The sequence below is a fragment of the Oncorhynchus keta genome, chromosome 28 (genome assembly GCF_023373465.1).
Source record: "Oncorhynchus keta strain PuntledgeMale-10-30-2019 chromosome 28, Oket_V2, whole genome shotgun sequence".
Taxonomy (NCBI): Eukaryota; Metazoa; Chordata; class Actinopteri; order Salmoniformes; family Salmonidae; genus Oncorhynchus; species Oncorhynchus keta.
The window spans coordinates 34,656,742-34,683,218 of record NC_068448.1 but is presented as its reverse complement, the minus strand read 5'-3'; the positions used below and the strand labels follow the sequence as shown (position 1 = coordinate 34,683,218).

General features: G+C 42.8%; 1 protein-coding gene across 1 annotated transcript; it reads left to right on the top strand.

Annotated features, from left to right (window-relative positions):
* On the top strand, positions 1-25,924 carry LOC118361096 (beta-citrylglutamate synthase B-like). The gene is made up of 5 exons (XM_035740858.2): positions 1-939; positions 9,801-10,031; positions 15,684-15,770; positions 18,689-18,892; positions 21,733-25,924. Exons 1-5 carry the CDS (start codon positions 777-779, stop codon positions 22,242-22,244), a joined length of 1,197 nt encoding a protein of 398 aa, XP_035596751.1. The 5' UTR covers positions 1-776; the 3' UTR covers positions 22,245-25,924.
* The last annotated feature ends 553 nt before the right edge of the window (positions 25,925-26,477 follow it).

Genomic DNA, 26,477 nt, shown 5'->3' with positions numbered 1-26,477 from the left:
GCTAAAACGAAAGCACATACTTCAGCGACGGTTGGTTTATAAACTGCGATTGGTCCATATTATGGCATAAACTCGATTATCATTGGCCATATATTGTTCGGGAACGAGGAAAATTGAGTTGTAAACGAGGCGCGTGCTTGAAGGACAACGCAGGACTGAAAACAAGCGTGCACCTTTTCAGCACCGATCCTCGTGGATAGCGGTACAGGGCCATTCCACCAATTAATCAGACCAGACAAGCGTGGGGATACGAGCAGCATCGGTTTCTTCGATAATCATAGAGCTACCACAATTGTGTTATTCAGCCAAGCGGCTGCGGTGTTCACTGGGTAGTAGCTGTTGAGTTCCATGAGCGGTGGATTCGAAGCAAAACGGCACAAGCTTTGTTTGCCCTAAGGGCTGCAAGTGCAAGGAGCCATAGCTAGTACTGCTACCAGTATTGTTTTTAGAAGGGAAGAAACTGTGGTGCTCATTGTGATTCAACGGGTTCTTGGATCGAAAGGGACCAGGAATAACGGCCTGCAAATGAAGGGAAGCAAGTGGAAATCGATTAATTAATCGACCATTAAAAGAACAGCTGTAATCGTGGTGTTAGATTGTTTTAGCCACATTGCTTGTTCGTGTAGCTGCACTCTATTGTATGAGCATCTTTGTATTATTCGCGTCAATCTCTGACTAGGATCCCGCGCTCTCGTTCGCCCGCCCGCCACCCTCTCGGCCACAGCTGTGTGTATTCTGTACTATTTTCAATCGGCACGACACAGTTTGATACAAATATGTGTTCTCGGGTTTGGTTTGTGACCGACCGGCGTATCCACCAGGAGTATCCGCAAGTCCAGATCCTTCGGGCTCTGAAACAGCGATGCGCCGAGGAGGATGTTGAATTCCGCTCACTTCTCATGGACCAAATCGTGCTCACCATCAGTGAGGGACAATTAGGCAAGTATCACTAGATTTGAAGTGGCACACCGTAATAATAGTGATGTCATTTTTCAACTGTTTTGAATTTGGGTTTAATCGTGTATTCTTGTTGTCTATGGTGGGGTGTATTTCAGTTGTAGTATTATATAGCCACTAGCGAGCCTAGCAGTAGCAGGTATTGTTCCGTACCGAAACACACACACAACTTGCTAGCGCGAGCTGCTGGCTAGCTAGCTAACTCTGTGACGTGACCGCCTAAACCTAGGTAAAAATTAGTTGATATTGGATTTGTGGTTTTCTTTCGTCAATAGTTATTTTACCAAGCATTCAATGACTATTAGAATTGTATATTATGAACCAGGGAAGGATGGAAAACAATGACATGTTTTGAATAATAATAAAAAGTATGTTTCAGATTTAAATCTTCAATAGCTCTTAAACAAAGCATACTGTGACTATGAAAATGATAAATTCTGTATCAGGGGAGGATGGAGAACAATCCACACATTTTATTTTGGCCTGATTCAGAATATATGGTTGTCATAGTGATGGTACCCTTAGAGCAATTGAAAGATTGCAATCGTTTAATAATGTGTGGATTGTGGTTTAAGAGCTACTTAATTAAGATTTACATCTGAAACCTTACCCATGTTTTATACAAAACAAAAGGTTTTGATGGTTCTCCATCCTCCCATGACCTTTTTCATATTCATGGAATGCTTGATTCAATAGCTATTGGACGAGTGAACCGAATAAAACCGAATATCCAATATAAAACTAACTTTACTTAGGTATATCACCAACCCAGTTTCCAGACACCCTCGAATAGTCAGACAGAGATACTCCATGATGCCAAGCCAACAAATTTGCTAAATCGAATAGCTACTTTATTATATGCGTAGGTGGAAAATATTGTCTACATTATGGAAACGTATAAAACTAGCTAGCTAACGTTATGCTGGATAGCTTTTGTGAACAAGTCACATTTTATTGGTCACATACACATATTTAGCAGATGTTGTTATTGCGCTACACCCGCATCGTAATACAAAGAGAGTGGCTAGCTAGTAGCTAACGTTAGTAGGTTATGTGGTATTCTTCATGGGCCAGCACAGCTATGCTAGCTAACATTAATTCAATAGAAGTATCTAATAACGTTAAGCAGTAGAAGAAGATGTCATTGATTTGACTTGTAATTAGCTAAGTGAAGTGTGGGTTTAGCTAGCTAGTTATATTGATTCACTTTTAGCTGTCTTCTATTTTTTTTTTTAACTTGAGTCAACACGAGTACAACAATTGCAAATACATAGGAGATATTGGAATTCTCACGAGGCACTTGCATGCAGGGACAACAGACACAGGCTTCAGAACACATACTTTAGCACTGATGGCTGGTGGGACAAGTCCAACAATGGCTACTATAAGTTTATCACATATTAATATCCTTGGTTGCTTGATTTGAAGAACGTGAGGACCCTTGTTGTGTGGAATTTGGTCGTCAGAGGTGAGCTTGGGTAAGGGGAGGGCGCATTTAGCTCAATGAGGTGGCAGGCTGTCTTATAGCACATCTTACATGATGGCATTGACTGAAGGGAGGGGGCAAGCTGACTCAGACCAGGAGGTGGGGATGGAGCTGTCTCTTTGACATGTGGCAGTGAGATTGGGAACGGCTTCCGAATCCAGAAGCCGCTTCCTCACGTGGGATGGAGCACGTACGATCTAGAAACCAGTGTGCATTCTCCTCATCCTTCACGTAGGCTACATGTTGAATCTGTTTCTCTACGGCAGTTGGGAAAAAAACGTAGCTTACAAAATGGTGGTAAAGTCAAAGCCGGTCAGACACCCACTTTAACAATGGCCTACTTGGTAGATAGATTATTCAGCATTGAAGACTAGGCTGTGACACACCCAGGAGGAAGGGAGGGTAGGAATATTGGCCAAAGCCATAACTGGATCACAGCTGTGTTTTGTGTGGCCTGCCTTCTTTTTTTCTCACAGGGAGTCAGTCATACATTCTCGTGACATGACAGGCCTTACAATGCATTGTAACCACGTCAAAATGCATTAGGCCTATACCTGCAGTGCTATCTAATAAACAGTATGAAATGACAGCAGGCTTGAAATCGTTCAGTATGTATCCGCCCTGTATTGTGTAAATAACTTTAGTAGCAAAGTCCATTGTCATAGCCTGTTCCACATAAAAGTGTTTAATGGATCCTCCATGTCCTCTGAACAGGCTATGTGCTCACGAGCTTGTCTGGAATACCAAAGATGGACCTTCACGTAAGAGGCCAAACCCAGTGATCAGCCAAAGGAATCTCACATCCCATGATTCAGTGATATAGAGTTGTGCAAGAGGTTACACAGGTTACGAATCGACACCGGATTCTTTGGCCTTCCACGTAGAGGCGACACACACACTTTTCACCGCTAGATAACAAATATAACACGTCCATCATATTATCGAAGGCAACAGGACACAGGATCTCTTGAGCCAGGGCCAATTGAACACATTGTGATTTTCCACCACCGTCAGTAATATGATGTGAGACACATCAGTAATAGACCAAGAGCACAGTCCCATATCTTTCCTTAATCATAATCTTAGCACTGGAACACTGAGGAAAGACTCCCCATTGACGAACCATGCTGATCCATCTGTTTCAAGTTTTATTGTCACGTGCACAGGATACAGCAGGTGTAAATCAGTACAGTGAAATGCTTACTTGCGAGCTCTTTCCAACAATGCAGAATAAAAGTAATAATATAGTTAAGAAGAAATAAATACAAGATAAGTAAAAATAAACACAAGAATGTAAGTTATATACAGGTCAGAGCCAGTACTATTAATCCAATGTGCAGGGATAATGGAGTGATTCAGCTAGGTATATACAGTGGGGTCTATAATTACTGGCATCCTTGATAAATACTGAGCTATGTTGTTTGTTTTAAAAAAAGAAGGGGAAATTGTATTTTGTATTAATAGAATTGGTCAGAGAAAGATATTTGGGGGGGGGGTTGGCAAAAATGACACTGAGCCTTTTTCAAAAATAGTTTATGATATTGGAGAACACATTGGTAGGGATCTTAGACCCTTCCTCCATACAGAATCCTTCCAGATCCTTGATATCCTTCACCTGCCCTCTTCAATTCTTCATAGGTTTTCAATGAGGTTCATGTCTTGAGACTGAAAAGGCCATTGCAAAATGTTGATTTTGTGGTCAATTAACCATTTCATTGTTGATTTTGTTTAGTGATTAGGGTTATTGTCTTGCTGGAAGATACACTTGCGGCCAAGTGGCAGACTCCTGGCAGAGGCTACCGTTTTTTTGGCTAAATGTCCTGGCTTAGATGCCACTGACCTTAACAAGGGCCCCAGGACCAGTGGAAGCAAAATAGGCCATAACATCAACGATGTTGACTATAGCACCGGTTCCGATCCAAGTGCCAATGCCTCCAGGCGGAGCTATGGTCAGATGACATGAAAATAGAGAACTTTGGCCATGCACACCAGTGGTGGGTTTGAAGCATATGCAGAAAAGTACCTCATACCTACGGTAAAATATTGTGGGCATCATCGATGTTGTGGAGCTATTTAGCTTCCACTGGGCCTGTGGCCCTTATTAAAGAGTAACTATCATGGATTTTTTTTGGGGGGGGGGGATATACAGTACAGATGTTTTCGGCTTAGTAATAGTGAATCGCGTCAATTCTGGTTTTCAATTTGACAGTTGCAAAAGTGATGTATTTTGTGCTTTAAGTTGTAAATCTAGCTCGTTTTGCCCCTAGCGGTTTGACTCTACATTTTAAAAAGTGATGTAGAGGCACCTTGAGAAAGTTCCTCTAGTCTATGTCATCTCAAGGGAGGGGTTCGGTATGATATACACTCCCTTCTAGATCTGCTGGGTGGTACCACCACAAGGCTTACTATTAAAACAGGTGACAGCTTGCTTTACTTGGCAATGGTCTTGGTAAGTGGAGTGTGCCAATAGTATATACTAAACGCAACATGTAAAGTGTTGGTCCCATGTTTCATGAGCTCAAATAAAATATTCCCGAAATGTTGAATACACAGACAGGTTATTTCTCTCAAATGTTCTTCACAAATTTGTTTACATCCCTGTTAGTGAGCATTTCTCCTTTGCCAGAGTAATCCATCCACCTGACAGGTGTGGCATATCAAGAAGCTGATTAAACAACATGATCATTACACAGGTGCACCTCGCCACAGATGTCTCAACTTTTGAGGGAGTGTGCATTTCAAATCAAAATCAAATTGTATTTGTCACATGCGCCGAATACAACAGGTGTAGACTTTACAGTGAAACGCTTACTTACAAGCCCTAACCAACAATGCAGTTTTATTTTTTAAAATAATACAACATGTTATGATAAGAAATAAAAGTAACAAATAATTAAAGAGCAGCAGTAAAATAACAATAGCTAGGCTATATACGGGGGTACAGGTACAGAGTCAATGTGTGGGGGTACCGGTTAGTCGAGAAGGTTGAGGTAATATGAATAATTAAAGTGACTATAACATAACAGAGATAATAACAGAGATTAGCAGCAGTGTAAAAGGGGTGGGGTCTGAGGACCCATGCCAAATCTTTTCAGTCTTCTGGGGGTTGTCGTGCCCTCTTCACGACTGTCTTGGTGTGCATGGACCATGTTAGTTTGGTGATGTGGACACCAAGGAACTTGAAGCTCTCATCCTGCTCCACTACAGCCCGGTCGATGAGAATGGGGACGTGCTCGGTCCTCCTTTTCCTGTAGTCCACAATCATCTCCTTTGTCTTGATCTCGTTGAGGGAGAGGTTGTTGGCCTGCACCACATGGCCAGGTCTCTGACCTCCTCCCTATAGGCTGTCTTGTCAGTGATCAGGCCTACAACAGTTGTGTCATCGTCAAACATAATGATGGCGTTGGAGTCGTGCCTGGCCGTGCAGTCATGAGTGAATAAGGAGTACAGGAGGGGACTGAGCACGCACACCTGATCAGTGTGGCGGATGTGTTGTTACCTACCTTTAGCACCTGGGGGTGGCCCGTCAGGAAGTCCAGGATCCAGTTGCAGAGGGAGGTGTTTAGTCCCAGGGTCCTTCGCTTAGTGATGAGCTTTGAGAGTACTATGGTGTTGAATGCTGAGCTGTAGTCAATGAATAGCATTCTCACATAGGTGTTCCTTTTGTCCAGGTGGGAAAGGGCAGTGTGGAGTACAATAGAGATTGCATCATTTTTGGATCTGTTGGGGCAAATTGGAGTTGGTCTAGGGTTTCTGAGATAATGAAGTGCCTTACAAAGCACTTCATGGCTACAGACGTGAGTGCTACGGGTCAGTAGTCATTTAGGCAGGTTACCTTAGTGTTCTTGGGCACAGGGACTATGGTGGTCTGCTTGAAACATGTTGGTGTTACACTCAGACAGGGAGAGGTTGACAATTTGGCATGCTGACTGCAGGAATGTCCACCAGAGCTGTTTCCAGATAATTCAATGTTTATTTCTCTACCAAAAGCCACCTCCAACGTTGTTTTAGAGAATTTGGCAGTACGTTCTGTGCTGGCGTGAACTTACTCCAATGAACTTATCCTCTGCAGCAGAGGTAACTCTGGGTCTTCCATTCCTGGGTCGGTCCCCATGAGAGCTAGTTTCATCACAGCACTTGATGGTTTTCAGCGACTCCGCTTGAAGAAACTTTCGAAGTTCTTTACATTTTGACCTTCGTGTTTTAAAGTAATGATGGACTGTCGTTTCTCTTTGCTTATTTGAGCTGTTCTTGCCCTAATATGGACTTGGTCTTTTACCAAATAGGGCTGTCTTCTGTATACCACCCCTACCTTGTCACAACACAACTGATTGGCTAAAACGCATTAAGAAGGAAAGAAATTCAATAAATTAACTTTTTAAGACATTACACCTGTTACTTGTGCAAAACTGTCATCAAGGCAAAGGGTGGCTACTTTGAAGAATCTAAAATATCAAATATATTTTGATTTGTTTAACACTTTGTTGGTTACTACATGATTCCATATGTGTTATTTCATAGTTTGGTGTCTTCACTATTAGTCTACAATGTAGAAAATTTGTCAAAATAAAGAAAAACCTTAAAATAAGTAGGTGTGTCCAAACTTTTGACTGGTACTGTATGTATTTTTTTCTTCTTCAAATATTTAATTTACAATATTCGTACCGCGCCCACACACTTCTAATTTTTAAAAGTGAAAGCATACCTGTAAGAGGGGTCACCCTGGTAGTACAGTAGATAGTAGGTTGTATATTATACCCAAGACCGATCTGTGTATTAAGTTGACCATTGGAAAAAGAGCCGCCATAGAAAGCAGTCTCACAACAACTCATTTGCAAATTGGAGTGGGTCCAAGGTGTCTTGGATGATGGAGTTTGTGTGCCATGACCAGCCTGTCAAAAGCACGTCATCATTAAAGATGTGAGCGCTACAGGGCGGTAGTCATTGTGGCAGTTTTCCTTCGTTTTTGAGTATCGGATCGGTGGTAGTCCGGTTGAAACATGTGGGGATTACAGAATGGACAAGGAGCAGTTGAAAATGCCTGTGAAGACGCCTGCCAGCTGGTCTGCACATTTCGTGATGACGTGCCCTAGAACACCGTAAGGCCGCGGGGCCAGGCGTGTGTTAACCCGTTTAAAAGACTTAGGCCTACTCACGTCGGCTTCAGAGAGAGCGAGATCACTCAGTCCTCCGGAACAGCAGGGGAGATATATTGGTATACTGAACAAAATTATAAACACAACATGTAAAGTGTAGGTCCCATGTTTCTTGATCTGAAGTAAAAGATCAGACATTTTCCATATGCACAAAAAGCTTATTTCTCTTAAATTTTGTGCATACATTTGTTTACCTCCCTTTTGGTGAGCATTTCTCCTTTGCCAATATTTTCCATCCACCTGACGGGAGTGGCATATCAAGAAGCTGGTGAACCTTGTGCTGGGCACAATAAAAGGCCACTCTAAAATGTGCAGTTTTGTCACACAACACAATGCCACAGATGTCTCAAGTTTTGAGGGAGCATGCAATTGGCATGCTGACTGCAGGAATGTCCACCAGAGCGGTTGCCTGAGAATTTAATGTTAATTTCTCTACCATAAACTGCCTCCAACATCGTTTTAGAGAAATCCATTTACATTGACTGATTTCCTTATAAGATTTGTTGTTCTGACAAGAGGAAGGATATATGAACATTTTCTGAATGTTCACATCGTACTATAGGTGCACCCACTCGCCCCAAATGAATGAACAGATTCATTGAGGTTTTCAATGTGCTCTGTGTAGTTCCCTTGGAAACCGAGACAAGTGATGTGGACATTGTCTTGGCCAGTGTGTCCTCTAACACTTAATTGTAGCATGGCTTGCTCAACGGCTGCACAATCAAAAGTGTGATTGGGGAGAAAAGGGTGTGTATGAATCATCCCCCGATTTGAATACTGAGAGTGAGGGGAGGGCTGACAGACTGTGCTATTCCTAAACAAACGCTTTCCACTTCTCAGAGTCATCCCCCGCCACACACTTTTTCCCCGCCACCCCTGCAGTTCTTTATGCATACATCTCCAGCCTTTTCCATTTTTAATTTCTCTGACCATCGTTTGAACCAAAAATGACCTATGTCCTTCCCTTTTTCTGTGCGCTCCATTTAGCATCAGGAGCCAGTATTTGAGAAGCCCGTCACCTATCCTTTGTTTGTGTGCCTCAGTCACTGCGACCTCTGTCGATCCAGCGTTGACGCTGTCGCTTTGGTGAGTGGAGATCTTAAGATGGCTGAAAAGCAGGTCACGGTGGATTGAAGAGTGCTGCGTCAGTGACGAGCCTTTCTCCTCCCTCCCTCCTTCCCCCGCTCCACCTCTCGTACCATCATCACCCCATCTGCCTCTCCTTATTGTTCTTTCTTCCTGAATTAAAATGGCTGGTAGTAGGCCAAAATGGACTGTTAGTTGCCAGTTCAAATCGCACAGTGAGTAACCTCATGCACAATAAAACATTCAAACACGCAAACTATGTCAATATAAATATACATATGTTTGTACACAATCTATAGATGGGCTATATACATAGCTATCTCTTGTATACCTTCTCGATCATTCAGAGAATAGGTGCTGGTGGTACATCTTGTGTGCATGATCGTAGAAATCTCTTATGTGTATTTAGGTTCAATCTCCCCTATTTGTGCTGATACCTTCTTATATTGGGAGCATGCAATGAACTGTAAGCTGTATTAAGTACACTGCTGGGGATCGGTGCTCCTCCAGGGGCGACGAATCTTGGCCCTGAGGCCAGAGAAGTTGGCAGTGCCACGGGGGAGCATGAGGATGTGGGCAGGGTGTGATGTGAGTGAGCGATGCAGGCAGGACCCAGTCCAAATGAAGCACTTACACCACTAGGTTACAGTACCCTACCTGGACCCTTGCCTCTGCTACTCACAGCCAGCTCAGAACTCGCACATCCAGAGCAGCTCCATAATGACGAGCTGCGTACACAAACACAGTAGTATCCGATCGCAGCTAGACTAGGCCCTACGTTTTTGGTGCAGTGGGAACAGATGTATGGGCGTGGCCTGAATGTTCCAAATGGGCACTAGCTACTCCTAGGTTGTCTGGGCTTCTGTTGTGTGAGACAGACAAAGCCAAGCCACTGTCGCTACCTGAGTTGCTCAGAAAAATGTTCATGTTTCCGTTGGCGTTCTTGAGTGAAAGTGTAGCCTGCATTTTCATATCGTTAGAAGATTGCGAAACCTGTCTATGTGATCAGTCAATAATTGCCAAAGCTGTCTATATGAAGCTATATGATGTAACATTGGGAATATTTTAAGATAGAGGCCTCTCTTTTCTCTCTCACACCCTCCTTTCATCCCCAGGTCTGCGGGTGGAGCAGGAGGTGGTGACGTCCTACCCTCAGGTGGCGGTGGTGCGGGTGCCCACCCCCTGGGTGCAGTCGGACAGCGACATCACGGTTCTGCGCCACCTGGAGAAGATGGGCTGCAGGCTGGTCAACCGACCCCAGGCTATCCTCAACTGCGTCAACAAGTTCTGGACCTTCCAGGAGCTGGCCGGCCACGGGGTCCCCCTCCCAGACACCTTCTCTTACGGTGAGCTCCAAAGCTTGGTCCATATTGTTTCTGATTCCTGAGCTTAGAAAACCCTTAATCTCTTGACTTTTCATGTTGTGTAGATTACATCCTTGATTATAATGATTTTCTGAAATGTATTTCTGTAACTGAAATTGGATAACTACACTGAACAAAAATACATAAACGCAACATGTAAAGTGTTGGTCACATGTTTCAAGAGCTGAAATTGGAGATCCCAGAAATGTTCCATAAGCACAAAAAGCTTATTTCTCAAAAATGTTTCTCCTTTGCCAAGATAATCCATCCACTTGACAGGTGTGGCATATCAATAAGCTGATTAAACAGCATGATCATTACACAGGCGCACCTTGTGCGCTGGACAAAAAAAGGTCACTCTAAAATGTACAGTTTTGTCACACAACACAGTGCCAGAGATGTCTCAAGTTTTGAGGGAGCGTGCAATTCACATGCTGGCTGCAGGAATGTCCATCAGAGCTGTTGCCAGATAATTTAATGTCAATTTCTCTACCATAAGCCGCCTTGAACATCGGTTTTGGCGAATTTGGCTGTACATTCAACCGGCCTCAGACCGCAGACTAAGTGTATGGTGTCGTGTGGGCGAGTGGTTTGCAGATGTCAACATTGTGAACAGAGTGCCCCATGATGGCGGTGGTGTTATGGTATGGGCAGGCATAAGCTACGCACAACGAACTCAATGGCAATTTGAATGCACACAGATACAGTGATGAGATCCTGAGGCCCACTGAGGCCCATACCGTTCCTCCACCTCCATCACCTCATGTTTCAGCATGATAATGCACGGCCCCATGTCGCAAGGATCTGTACATAATTCCTGGAAGCTGAAAATGTCCCAGTTTTTCCATGGACTGCATACTCACCAGATACAGTGCATTTGGAAAGTATTCAGACCCCTTTACTTTTTCCATATTTTGTTTGGTTACAGTCTTATTCTAAAATGGATTAAATCGTTTTTTCCCCTCATAAATCTACAGTCGTGGCCAAGAGTTTTGAGAATGACACAAATATTAATTTTCACTAAGTCTGCTGCCTCAGTTTGTATGATGGCAATTTGCATATACTCCAGAATGTTATGAAGAGTGATCAGATAAATTGCAATTAATTGCTAAGTCCCTCTTTGCCATGCAAATTAACTTAATCCCCCCAAAAAACATTTCCATTGCATTTCAGCCCTGCCACAAAAGGACCATCTGACATCATGTCAGTGATTCTCTCGTTAACACGGGTGTGAGTGTTGACGAGGCACGGCTGGAGATCACTGTCATGCTGATTGAGTTTGAAAAACAGACTAAAAGCTTCAAAGGGAATTTGGTGCTTGGTATCATTGTTCTTCCTTTGTCAACCATGATTACCTTGAAGGAAACACGTGCCGTCATCATTGCTTTGCTCAAAAAGGGCTTCATAGGCAATGATTTTGCTGCCAGTAAGATTGCACCTAAATCAACTATTTACTGGATCATCAAGAACTTCAAGGAGAGCGGTTCAATTGTTGTGGAGAAGGCTTCAGGGCGCCCAAGAAAGTCCAGAAAGCGCCAGGACCGTCTCCTAAAGTTGATTCAGCTGTCAGATCGGGGCACCACCTTACAAAGCTTGCTCAGGAATGGCAGCAGGCAGGTGTGAGTGCATCTGCACGTACAGTGAGGCAAATACTTTTGGAGGATGGCCTGGTGTCAAGAAGAGCAGCAAAGAAACCATTTCTCTCCAGGAAAAACATTGGGGACAGACTGATATTCTGCAAAGGGTACAGGGATTGGACTGCTGAAGACTGGGGTAAAGTAATTTTCTCTGAATCCCCTTTCCGATTGTTTGGGGCATCCGGAAAAAAAGCTTGTCCGGAGAAGACAAGGTGAGCGCTACCATCAGTCCTGTGTCATGCCAACAGTAAAGCATCATGAGAACATTCATGTGTGGGGTTGCTTCTCAGCCAAGGGAGTGGGCTCACTCACAATTTTGCCTAAGAACACAGCCATGAATAAAGAATGGTACCAACACATCCTCTGAGAGCAACTTCTCCCAACCATCCAGGAACAGTTTGGTGACAAACAATGCCTTTTCCAGCATGATGGAGCACCTTGCCATAAGGCAAAGGTGATAACTATGTGGCTTGGGGAACAAAACATTGATATTTTGGGTCCATGGACAGGAAACTCCCCAGACCTTAATCCCATTGAGAACTTGTGGTCAATCCTCAAGAGGCGGGTGGACAAACAAAAAAACACACATTCTGACAAACTGCAAGCATTGATTATGCAAGAATGGGCTGCCATCAGTCAGGATGTGGCCCAGAAGTTAATTGACAGCATGCCAGGGTGGATTGCAGAGGTCTTGAAAAAGAAGGGTCGACACTGCAAATATTGAATCTTTGCATCAACTTCATGTAATTGTCAATAAAATTCTTTGACACTTGTGAAATGCTTGTAATTATACTTCAGTATTCCATAACATCTGACAAAAATATCTAAAGACACTGAAGCAGCAAACTGTGTGAAAATTAATATTTGTGTCATTCTTAAAACTTTTGGCCACGACTGTACACACAACACCCCATAATGACAAAGCAAAAACAGTTTTTTCTTAATGTTTGGAAATGTATAATTTCCTTTACTGAAATGTCACATTTACATAAGTTTTCAGACCCTTTACTCAGTACTTTATTGAAGCACCTTTTGGCAGCGATTATAGCCTTGACTCTTCTTGGGTATGGCACTACAAGATTGGTACACCTGTATTTGGGGAGTTTCTCCCATTCTTCTCAGCAGATCAAATCAAATTTATTTATATAGCCCTTCGTACATCAGCTGATATCTCAAAGTGCTGTACAGAAACCCAGCCTAAAACCCCAAACAGCAAGCAATGCAGGTGTAGAAGCACGGTGGCTAGGAAAAACTCCCTAGAGCAGATCCACTCAAGCTCTGTCAGGTTATATGGGGAGTGTCGCTAAACAGCTGTTTTCAGGTCTTTCCAGTCTTGGTTTCATCAGACCAGAGAATGTTGTTGCTTATGGTCTGTAGAGTCCTTTAGGTGCCTTTTGGCAAACTCCAAACAGGCTGTTGTACCTTTATCTGAGGAGTGGCTCCCGTCTGGCCACTCTACTATACATGCCTGATTGGTGGAGTGCTACAGAGATGGTTGTCCTTCTGGAAGTTTTTCCCATCTCCACAGTAGAACTCTGGAGCTCTGTCAGAGTGACCATCAGGTTTTTGGTCACCTCCCTGACCAAGGCCCTTCTCCCCCGATTGCTCAGTTTGGCCAGGCGGCCAGCTCTAGGAAGAGTCTTGGTGGTTCCAAACTCACACTTAAGACAGCTTTTGTAAGGAGTCGACTCAAGGAATCTCGGACAGTTTGTCCAGGTTCAATTCTTTAATTCATCTCAATGGAAGGGTTGCGCTTCAACCAATACCATGGAAGCTTGAGTTTCTCTTTACATGGCTTATATACTGTCACATGATGCACTTCTTATTGGTCGGTACAGAACTTCAAATTTGGCATTAACATGAGGTTAACAGAGAACTGACTGACATGGTACTTAAAAATAAATGGTTCAAACTGGTCAACAATTCAACTTATCCCCTCCAGGAGAATGTGTCTTGCTCAGCAACCTTACTGCCCAGAATAGGCAGAGCTCTTCCAGATGAATTCCTCAGCGGAGTGGCCCTTTATTGCACAGACATCTGACCACAAGTGAAGGGTTAAAACACACACACACACACACACACACACACACACACACACACACACACACACACACACACACACACACACACACACTACTTGAGATCTTATATGGATATATATTGGACTATAATAACTAAGGATATACTGCTTAAAATCTACAACATTATCACGAAATAAAAGTCCTTACACTACCGCAGATTGTACATAAAGCGGAAGACTACTAAATCAAAGCACAGCTGCTCTCTTTGTTCTTGAAGTGAGGGCAATGATAATGAATTGGGTGCATCCTTGTATCAGAGATATGCCATCTTAAATATTTGTTATCTATTTTACTAGGCATGTCAGTTAAAAACAATTTCTTATTTACACTGACGACCTACCGGGGAACACGGGATTAACTGACTTGTTCAGGGGTAGAATGACATATTTTTACCTTTGTCAGCTCAGGGATTCGATCCAGCAACCTTTTGGTTACCGGCCCAACGCTCTAACCACTAGGCTTCCTGCCTTGCAGGGAATGATTCGCCAAGCATGCTTTTAAATGCGCTTGAGTTGGTCTGAGTGTAGACATAGTCATGACAAATGGTTCTACAACCAGGATTAACATAAAAAGTCACCCGATAGTATAATCTTAAGAATCAAAACAGAAAGAGCATCTCACATCCAATCCCCTCCTCTATCATCATCCCTTTCTCCGACACAAATAATCGGTGTCATTTTGGGGTGTTTGTCACGTTTTCCATGGAATTTCTTCCTTCTTTACGTTGGACAAAGCAGGATGTGTAAGAACACAGGCAGGCAACGGGGCCTGTACATCCTAAGCCAAAACCACACACTCGCTGTGTTTTTGTTTTGTTGTAAGACTACATCAAATCTGACAGCGACTGTGTATTTAGATATTATCATTTTTTTGCCACTGCAAAAATCAAATGCCGTGTGTTTTGGCAAGGGCAGCAGGGATAATCTTTCCCGAATAGCATTCAGAAAAACGAGGCCAGGCAGACCAGGCGGTGCAGGGAAGCTGGAGTGCTTATGTAATGTGCCCCTCCACCCTCATGACTTTGAAAATAAAAGATCCCTCCCTCCTGCCCCTCCCCTCCTCTGGCTCTAACCCCGCCACAGCAGCCAGTGACATGGTCGAACTGAGCTTTAAATTGAATGTGCTGCTGTCTCTGTGTCTCTCTCTCTTGTTCTGTCTCTCTCTTTTTCTGTCTCTCTCTCTCATTCTCACAGCAGTGTGGACGTGTGCTTTTTGAAAAAGGCAGCTCACATCTGGTTCTCTGTTAAAACGCCAGACCAGAGACCGAGAGCACAGAAAAAATCTAAATGATCCTGTGTTTCCTTCTCGCTCAAATTTCAGTGCTCAATATTCCAAACAGTTCAGTCCCAGACAGAGCAAACTGAAGCAGAGCTCTCTCTCTCCAAATGACGTTTAAATGTCAATAGTGTTCTTAATGGTCAATTGTATTAGAAGTATTATCAGATATAGTCACAGGAAAAGTCAGAGACCCACAGCAATCCTCATCCAATGGCAATCATTTCTTATTAGCCACGAGTCATCCGTAAGGCGCGATCCATTCTGAAGGGCTCCCAGCATCCCTTGTTTGATGAATTTATCTTTCTTCCCTCAGAGGGCAGATACAGGCTCCCCAAGTTTAAAACGAATACGTCTGAAATACTGTTAATTGTGCATATTGCTCTATTTATTGTTTTGGTGTATATTATTGACATGTGTTCAATGTGTTTTTACTACATGCTGCAAAATCAATTTCCACCCTGGGATAATAGAGACTAAACTACTCTACTTCTTGCTTCACAAGTCACAACATGGATCGTATAGCAACAAACCCCATTCCGCACGGTCAAATGACTGAGGTACACAGAGGGTTAATAGAGGGGGTATGATCATTGGACAAATTGTAACGTGTATGTGTGTCTGTCTTGTGTGTTTCGTAGGAGGACACGAGAACTTCCGCAAGATGATCGACGAGGCGGAACCGCTGGGCTACCCCGTGGTGGTGAAGAACACTCGTGGCCACAGAGGTCAGTCTGACTGCAACCATCCCTCCCATCTGTCATTGCTGTCTCTTTACAGCCCAGGCTTCTGGGTTTATGCAAACCCGTCTCTCTCTACTCCTCTTCCACCATTTAAGGCACTGCATCTCAGTGTAAGAGGTGTCGCTATATTACCTGGTTCAAATCCAGGCTAACACATCTAGCTGTGATTGTGAGTCCCTTCGGGCGGCGCACAATTTGACTAGGTTTGGCCCGGGATAGGCCGTCATTGTAAATAAGAATGTGTTCTTAACCGACTTGCATAGTTAAATCAAGGTCAAATATGCATTGTGGCCAATGGCACCTTGGTCCACCTAATATAATTTGACAAATGAGTGCTAATTGTTTGAGGAAAGCAGCATGAATCTTTGACAGCTTATTTAAACCCATATTAATAATCACGGTGCCTTTCTTTTGATATTTTCTTACTTTATTTATTTTAAGGATTGCCAGAGACCTTTTTTAGAACCCTGCCATTTTGGGAAGAGATTGACCACGGGCTATTCCACAGCAGCCTGCCGGCCCATCAACCTATCTATTCATAGTCATTGACACTTTAGTTGGTCTCCTAGTTGGTCGTCCATTGTCTGTATGGATAATAGACTTTGGGTAGCGACAGGGCATAGACTATCAAGATAAGGCATTGTTAAGGAACGTGACCATTGGTGGAGATGAGCCATTTCTTGAGCATTTAACAGGACTTAGCCAATAGCAATGCCAATGGGCAGAGCCGTTCCTTCTTTTCTCACATGTAGAGCTAAGTGGTCCTCTTTGTTGAATGTGTAGTCTGGTTGGCTGGTTGACACTGGGTTTTAGTGAGTGTGCCCCCTCTCCATCTCATTGGACAGCTGTTTTGCTCCTGTTCGATGGGGTCGTGTCCTGTTGTTTGATCTCAGCTATGAGGTGTCATAGCTACCATTTTGTCCTGTCTGTGTGGTGTAAGCAATGCAACCTATTCAAATATCTCTACACACACCCCACCACACTCGCATGCTCCTCTCACGGGTCTCCCTCCCTGGTCCCTTAGTCAACGCTGACCTGTGTTGGGGTTAGAGGACATGCCACTAAGCACGAAGACAGAGTCTACACTAATTAAAATGGGCCCTGGCATTTTTGCTAGCTAGTGCGAGAGGCATTCTGCTCTCTCCCCACCTACTCTCAGTCAGTGTCCCGAGTGTCTTGAAAGATGACTACATTTAAATTGTTACATGGCCTTTCATGTGAGAGGTGTCAGCGTTCACAATATCACTGTCAGCTTCAGAAAAATACTGAAAGTACGCACGGTGTCTTCAGAAAGTATTCACACCCCTTGACAGCCTGAATTTTTTATTTGATTAATTTGAGCTTTTGTGTCATTGGCCTACACACAATTCCTCACAATGTCAAAGTGGAATTATGTTTTCACTACATTTTTACAAATGAATTAAAAATGAAAATCTGAAATGTCTTGAGTTAATAACTATTCAGCCCCATTGTTATGGCAGGCCTAAATAAGTTCAGGAGTAAAAATGTGCTTAACAAGTCACATAATAAGTGACATAATAAATATGTACATCTGACTATGTATCCCCCTTTCCCTTACAAGCCCTTAATCAACAACGCAGTTCAAGAGTTGGAGTTAAGAAAAGATTGACTAAATAACCGTAAACATTTAAAAATATAAAATCTACAAGTAACACAAGAAAATTACATAACAACAACGAGGCTATATACAGGGGGTACCGGTACCGAGTCAATGTGCGGTGGTACAGGTTAGTCGAGGTAATTTGTAAAGTGACTAAGCTTACATGTAGATAATAAACAGCGAATAGCAGCCGTGTAAAAGCAATGTAAGTAGTTTGGGTGGCCATTTGATGAATTGTTTAGCAGTCTTATAGAGGGGGTAGAAGCTGTTAAAGGAGCCTTTGGTTCCTAGACTTGGCGCTCCGGTACCGCTTGCCGTGCAGGAGCAGAGAGAACAGTCTATGACTTGGGTGACTGGAGTCTTTGACAATGTTTTGGGCCTTCCTCTGACACCACCTAGTATATAGGTCCTGGGTGGCAGGAAGCTTGGCCCCAGTGATGTACTGGGCCATACGCACTACCCTCTGTAGCGCCTAACGGTCAGATGCCGAGCAGTTGCCATACCAGGCGGTGATGCAACCTGTTTGGATGCTCTCAATGGTGCAGCTGTAGAACCTTTTGAGGATCTGGGGACCCATGCAAAATCTTTTCAGTCACCTGAGGGGGAAAATGCGTTGTTTAATAGTCTTTAACATAATTTTTTAATGACTACCTCATCTCTGTACCCCACACATACAATTATATATATTATACAAATATATTAGTGTTTTATTTAGGGCTCCCGAGTGGCGCAGCGGTCTAAGGCACTGCATCTCAGTGTTAGATGTGTCACTACAGACCCTGGTTTGATTCCAGGCTGTATCATAACCGGCCGTGATTGGGAGTCCCATTGGGCGGCGCACAATTGGCCCAGGATCGTCCGGGTTAGGGTTTGGCCGGGGTATCCCGTCATTGTAAATAAGAATTTGTTCTGAACTGACTTGCCTAGTTAAATAAAGGTAACATTTTTCTTTCACAGAGTATTTTGTGTAGATCGTTGACACAAAAAAAAGAGACTTAAATCCATTTTAATCCCACTTTGTAACACAACAGAATGTGGAAAAGGTCAAGGGGTGTGAGTACTTTCTGAAGGCACTGTTTGCAGAGTATTACATGGTCAGGAGGGCAATGGTCAGATAACTGGATGATGACTTTTGTGACTGAAAACCCTTGCTCACTTTCTGTTTAACTCGATCATTGTCTTTTAAAGCATCTTTGAGATTCTTGAGATGTAATGAAAAGTTCTACATTTCTCCCTACCCTACACTCCTCAACAACCCCCCCACCTCACCCCTCTCTCACAGGAAAGGCAGTGTTCCTGGCCAGGGACAAGCACCACCTGGCTGACCTGAGCCACCTGATTCGCCACGACGCTCCCTACCTCTTCCAGGAGTACGTGAAAGAGTCGCACGGTCGCGACGTCCGGGTGGTGCTGGTGGGCGGCCGTGTCATCGGCTCCATGCTGCGCTGCTCCACCGACGGACGCATGCAGAGCAACTGCTCCCTGGGTGAGTGATGCTGGCCAGAGGAGAGAAGGATATTATTCTTGGACAATGGAAGTTTGTTTTTATGCTTCTTGTTTACAACCGACACGTTTCAGCATGTAGCCTTCATCAGGGTTTTATAGACAGAATATAAATTAGGTTTATGTGATGCTGTTTATGTGATGCTGTCACCACAGTGTCTATAGACTGGTTATTGCTAGAGAAAACCAAGGTCAGAGTCAAATCTGTTTTTTTATGGAGTCCTAATCTCTCGTGGACAGATTCTCGTGGACAGATAAAACGGCAATAATCTGTCAAGGCTCACGTAGAATTATGTGATTACGAGCAGGAGTGTTGATTATGTGGATGAATCAGGATAGGGCGAAGACGATGCTTAACCTGTCTGGGAACGGGGTTCCACATCTCATTCCGCTGGCGGGACCCCTCGCCAACAGCCAATGAAATTGCAGGGCGCCAAATACAAATCAACAGAAATCTCATAAATCTAATTTCTCAAACATACAAGTATTAGGCACCATTTTAAAGATAACATTCTTGTTAATCCAGCCAGAGTGTCTGATTTCAAAAATGCTTTACAGCGAAAGCTCCACAAACGATTATGTTAGTCACAGAAAAACCCAGCCATTTTTCCAGCCAAAGAGAGAGTCACAAAAACCACAAATAGAGATAAAATGAATCACTAACCTTTGATGATCTTCATCAGATGACACTCATAGGACTTCATGTTACACAACACATGTATGTTTTGTTTGATAAAGTGCCTATTTATATTCCAAAATCTAATTTTACATTGGCGTGTTATGTTCAGTAGTTCCAAAACATGCAGTGATTTACAGAAATACTCATTATAAATGTTGATGAAAATTCAAGTGTTATGCATGGAATTATAGATACACTTCTCCGAATGCAACCGCTGTGTCAGATTTCAAGAAAACTTTACAGAAAAAGCATACCATGCAATAATCTGAGTACGGAGCTCAGAGCCTAAACCAGCCAAAAGAAATATCTGCCATGTTGCGCAGTCAACATTATTCAGAAATAGCATTATAAATATTAACTTACCTTTCATGATCTTCATCAGAAGTGCACTCCCAGGAATCCCAGTTCCACAATAAATGTTTGATTTGTTCAATAAAGTTCATCATTTATGTCCATATACCTCCTTTTGTTAGGGCGTTTGGTAAACAAATCAAAACGCGCGTGCAACTTCCAGCGGAAAGGTCGGACGAAAATTCCAAAAAGTTATATTACTGGTCGTAGAAACATATCAAACAATGTATAGAATCAATCTTTAGGCTGGTTTTATCACAAATGTTCAATAATGTTCCAACTGGAGAATTCCATTGTCTGTAGAAAAGCAATGGAACGGGAGCTGCCTCTCATGTGAATGCGCGTGACTGAGCTCGTGGCTGCTGGCAGACCTCTGACTCATTCCCCTCTCATTCAGCGCCCTTCATAGTAGAAGCATCAAACAAAGGTCTAAAGACGGTTGACATCTAGTGGAAGCGGTAGGAAGTGCAAAATAACCCGTATCCCACTATCTTCAATAGGGGCTGAGTTGAAAAACTACAAACCTCAGATTTCCCACTTCCTGTTTCGATTTTTCTCGTGTTTTTGCCTGCCATATGAGTTCTGTTATACTCACAGACATCATTCAAACAGTTTTAGAAACTTCAGAGTGTTTTCTATCCAATACTACTACTAATATGCATATATTAGCATCTGGGACTGAGTAGGAGGCCGTTTACTCTGGGCACGCTTTTCATCCAAAAGTGAAAATGCTGCCCCCTATCCCAATGAAGTTAAACTGGTGCAGAGATCCTTAAGCCTATGTGTGTTTGATAAACGGTTTCCGCTAGATTCCACAGCCACAAAGTCAAAATGGTCTGTTTTGTAAGAATGCATGTCTACAAAACACGGGCGACGGGAGGGGTTTGACCAAGAGATTCCGTTTGCGAGGGAGGAGATTTCGCTTCCTTCCTTTGCACAAAGGTAATCACAGTTAACGGCATTCCCCCCAGAAGAAAAACAGAATATTAGAAACTTTCTCACAGACATTTACCTCTGAGTAACCGCGATTAATGGAGTTCCATAAAACAAATGTTGCTTTGTTATGTTATGTTATTTTCAATTAATGAGAATTTCTTTAGTTGGCTAAGAAACTCTTTTTTAACATTTTTACCCTGAATGTTGTATTTCCATTATTTTCGTTTATTTTGTGGTTCACAAGAGGATTCCAATGGATTTTGCAGAGTCATAGTTTGTCTATGTTAGGAAACCACACCATATCATAGGGAACAGTAAGAGGAGCAGTGCAATTGAATTGGACCACAGAAGGGCAATGTAGTTAGTAGTCTTGAACGTGACTTTGTGGTTGATGACAGACATGATTATGCTTGTCATAACATCTGCAGTTTTAGACTAGCCGACACACTCATGTCTTGTGACATTTTGGGGTCACCGGTCATCAATTGTTCCACAGTTATATGACAAGTGTCACATGATGTTATAACAAGATTTGGTTTTGTCTTATGCAAGCATAGATTCTCAGTTGCTCTGGCTGGGTCATATAGTATATGATGTATGTGTTTGTCCATCCTATTTCTATCTATTTCGCCAAAAGAAATACTAATAATTCCACATTTCACAAGACATCAAGAAATAGTGGTCCCGAGAGTTGGTCACTGTTTTCTCTGTCCTTCTATGATTCCTCGCTATAGAGGCTTCAGAGAATGTGAATAATGTCCATGTATGGCACACAGTGAACAGTCTACAGTCCACAGATAGTGATGACTGGCGAGTGTGTGTGAGTGTGGTGACTGACATCCCCTTCTTTCCCGCAGGCGGCGTGGGGATGATGTGCCCGCTGAGTGAGCAGGGCAAGCAGCTGGCGGTGCAGGTGTCCAACATCCTGGGCATGGACGTGTGTGGCATCGACCTGCTGCAGCTCAACGACGGCTCGTTCGTGGTGTGCGAGGCCAACGCCAACGTGGGCTTCATCGCCTTCGACCAGGCGTGTGGCATGGACGTGGCGGGCATCGTGGCCGACCATGCCCTCTCGCTGCTGCCCAGCCGCCTCACGCGCAAGATGTCACTGCTCTCGGTGGTGTCCAGCGCCAGCGAGACGAGCAGCGAGCCCGAGGTGTGCCCGGCAGTCAGCAGCGTGCTGCCCGAGGCCGTGTGCAACATGAGCGTGGGCTCTACTTCTAGCGAGAGCGACCCCGAGCTGGCCGATACCACCCCTCAGCCCCCGAGCCGTCAAGCTGGCCCCAGCCCGGTGCTACCCAACCTCCCCGACCCGGCCTACAACTTCAACACCCTCCTTGCCAACGAGATCAAATTATTGACTGAGTGAGCTGGACACAGCCAAGGCACGCACGCACACTCACACACACACACACACACACACACAGACACACACACAGACACACACACTTACAAACACACACCTGAACATTTGGCGGTGGACATTCCTGTTGCAGAGCACAAACACAAACTCCAATACATGTTACACAGGCAGGATGTTACATGCAAAAGCATGAGCTGAACAAACAAAAATGTAATGAAAAATGCTATGACCACATAAACTGACATGACGAACAGATGTAGACGCACGCGCCTTCTCATACTAACTCCCCCCATAAACACATAGAGATCTAAGGCTGCTCCCCTGACTCTTCTCCTCTTCTCCCCCACTGCAAACAACCCAGTTAGTTTACAACTGCAGTTGGTGGCAGAAGTGGGATCCAGAAGGTTAGCTGAATTACAGAATATTTTTGTTTTCAAGTGCTTTGTGAGGGTGAGTTGAGCAAGAGTGTTTTTTTTGTGAGAACCCTAAAGAGCGTTACATACACCAGCACATAGTCAACGGAAATCTGTCCATCCTATTGAGCGAGCACACACTACAAAACTGTATGTTGGAGAATGAGATTGATGCGTGGTCGTCGTTGTAGATTAACCACTGAGGACATAGCCAGGCTTGATTTACTGTTGGTGAAATGAATTGTTTTGCATGGGATTTTCTCCATGACTGGGAGAGGGGTACACACAGAGGACTAGATAGACTGCCCACCAGCTCCATGTAGCAGAGGACAGACAGGTTACACTGTCACAGGGACTATTAAGTACAGATTGGGGCCAATTCCATCTTCTACCTCATTTAATTATGGAAATGGGATGATTGAAAATCATAAAATACAAATCGACATCACATTTCATTTGCATTAAATTCATGAATTGTCTGGAATCAAAATGGAACTTACACCCCCCCCCCCTTAACGCTGACGAGGAGCTCCTAAACACTGGATCTATGGTCTGACTTCCCTTCTCCTAACTCTTAATTGAGGATTTCAGAACATCTTAAAGCTCATTAGAATAACAAAACTGACCTAGGGCCATTGCTTAGGGGCACCTTGTAACAACACTACACTATTTCCTGTCAAGAGAATGCATCTAGAAACACATAAGCATAGGTCAAGCACAATTGACCCAAAATCGAGCCTGCAGTCACTCTGTTTTCAATGTCATGTTTTTAGGGGCTTGTTTTTATTCGCTTTAAAAAATAAAATAAACGCTTTTTACAGGAACAATAGTCAAACGAAGACACGGTTTATTTTTCTTCATTTTATAGTTCTCGGGAAGAAAGTTGGATCCGTCTAGGAACAGTGAGTTACAGTGCTGTCACTACACCTACAAGAATAATATACCTCAAAACAGAACTTCTCACTGCCATAGAATAAACTACTTTGAGTCATACATATCTGCCAGCATCCTTGTGGTTTCAAGTGAGCCTTGACTTTGCAAGCTTTGATCCATCCATAGGATGTAAATATAGTCAAGTAAATTGTTTGTAAATAATAATTTTAGAAGCGTTTATGCTTACTAGTATCGGGCTGAAATGAAAATCCTAGGGGCTGAAATAACTGTAAACTTTCTAAACTTAAAACATTTTGGTAAGCTATTGTGTACAACAGATTGGTTTGTACGGAACATGCAATGTCAAAAATAAAGTTTTAACAAAGAACATGCGTGCTAACATTTCTGTGGATTTGGCTAAATGCGGTTAATCAGCCTAATGTTTTGGCCGATGACAAATTACTGTTTATTCTTCTCAAGTGAGCTAAACTTCATAAACTTGTTGTACAAATAAAATGCAAAACAATACTATCTTTTTTTACAGTGTGTTTGATAGAATGTTACCGTTTCATTCCTCAAAAGGAACACTTCTCCAGGGATACCTGTGGCCTAGAGCTTCTCTCTCGAGCTGTTGGTTAATTGCGGTAAATCTTCTACCACTCAGCCTTAAAAAAATACCTATCCACTACGTATCAACTCTGGGGCATCCGCCATCAACCAAAAAGCATTCGCAGCAATCATCCAAAGCACAAGCCACCCTACTTTGTGCCACTTAGTGACTAGCCATTATTGTTGAGGTCCATAACCCATATGTAGAAGGCTTCCATGTCAAACAGTTGACTCTCAAACATAACTCAGGGAAGCAGCCTTGATCTCATCCCCACTCCTAAGGCATGTGACATATCCATCCTAGCTACAGATCTGCCTAAAATGTGTATTGATGACAAACAAAAAAATAAATGTTAAACTATTAAAAAATGTGGTGTACCAATGAAGGTTAACGTGCACTTTTTTCCCCTTGCTTGTTTTATGATGTTCAGTGTTTTTTCCGCTAATCTATGGTATTTTTTAAGGGAAAAAAGTGGTTTGTGTGCACTAATCTTGTCTCAAATAAAGTGAGGCCGCTGTGAAGCTTGATTTTTGTGGGGGCGATTTACTAACGGTCTGGAATCTAACAGGGGTCTGAGGCAGTAATCACAAGCGTGCCAAATGTGAACGCAGCAAAGAATTTGTGACTTTTTGGGAAAAAGCTGTAAAGTATCTGAGCGGCTCCCATGGGATTTAACACCATTTACAGTACTGTGATTTGTCCAGCATTATGAAATATCCCTCTGAGAACTGTGATTCCCCTGTACTTGACATAGGGCCACGGGGTCTGTTCATCAATAAGTCTATGTCACCCTGCTTCCTTCCACAGCTTTTGGGTGACTGGTCTACAATTGTTGTTGTCCCTTTTTTTTTTAAAGGTTCCGTTTATTGTGTTTTATATGAAGCCTGTGTCATTCCACATTAATTCTTTTTTAGATTAATGTAAAGAGAACACATCCTCTAGATCTTAAGACTAGCCATAGGAAAGAATTAAAGGACGACCGTTTTCTCCAACTTATGCATTGTTGGAATAATATCCCTGCTCACTACATTCATATAACCGACAGCGTATCTAGGTTAATTTACTCAGTATGGTTCAGTATGTGTCCAAAAACACTTAAAATGCCTTATCATCCCAATTCCTTTGTGGACACTGATAGGAAATCACGGTTCAAACTGGCCTGGCAGCACCCCCAACTAGTCATTGATTTCATCTATCCCGTCTTTTCCGATCAGTGCCCACCATAGGAAGGAGACAAGGAACCAATTGACGAGAACAGGTTACACTGGCCGTTCTATTTATGACATGGCTAAAGCTATCAAATTGGTGCTGGTTTGATGATGTAACACTCCAGCCTGTTCTGTACTGACCTCTGCTGTGTGAAGGGTTTGTGACTATCCTCATTGGTGACTGTGTACACAACACAACTTAAAAGTTACTATTTATTTCTGAATTGCTGCTAATGTATATTTGGCTCATATATTTGAAAGGGAATTGAGGAATCCAATGTGTCTCTGAGTTTCTCTGCCTCTCAACACATAGGAAATGAATCTGAATGCCAAAAACAAGCATTGTTGTAAAATTTCAATACTAATAATACTAGTAGTGAAATGATTTTAACATTTATTCTTTGTGTTTTGATAAAAATAATAATAAAGACATGTCAGAAATGACCTGTACATATGTAGTACTTGAAAGTGTTCCTTAGGGTGCTTTCATCCATCCATTGTTTTCAGAAAATAACCTGAATTTGCTCTAAGGTTTACAATATTGATTGATATATTTAGTTGATCAATAAACTGCTACGCTCATTTTTTTTTCATGATTTGATTAAACTTTGTGGGTTCAAATTCAATATACTCCATAACACAAGAAATGTCTCCTTCAAACCATCTGTGTATGATGAAATACTAAAAACTTATATAAATGATGACGTTTTGGACCGCTAATGCCATGCATCTGTAGGCTCGAGTCATGCAAGAATTTTGTGTGAAGAAATAGGGTCAATCATTACTCTTATCATTATTATGTGAACCATTTTGACAGCATGGCAAAAATGGATCCTAAATTTGGTTCTAGCTGATATATTTACTCATGCAAAAATTATGTACAGACACCTCTTTTTTTATTCAAATATAAAATGAGTCATTATTCAAAACAGACATGTGTTCTGTCACTATTCAAATAAAGTTTCACTCATGTACAATGAGATGTCAGCATTATCTTATTAATGAAAACGGGGTGACACTAATTTTGACAGACTGCAAGTTACCTGGTATTTATTTAGAAACTACATGGCAACAGTGTAATTGCATACTTAATACCCACAAATGGGAATAGAAGATGTCTCAAGTGTGGACATAT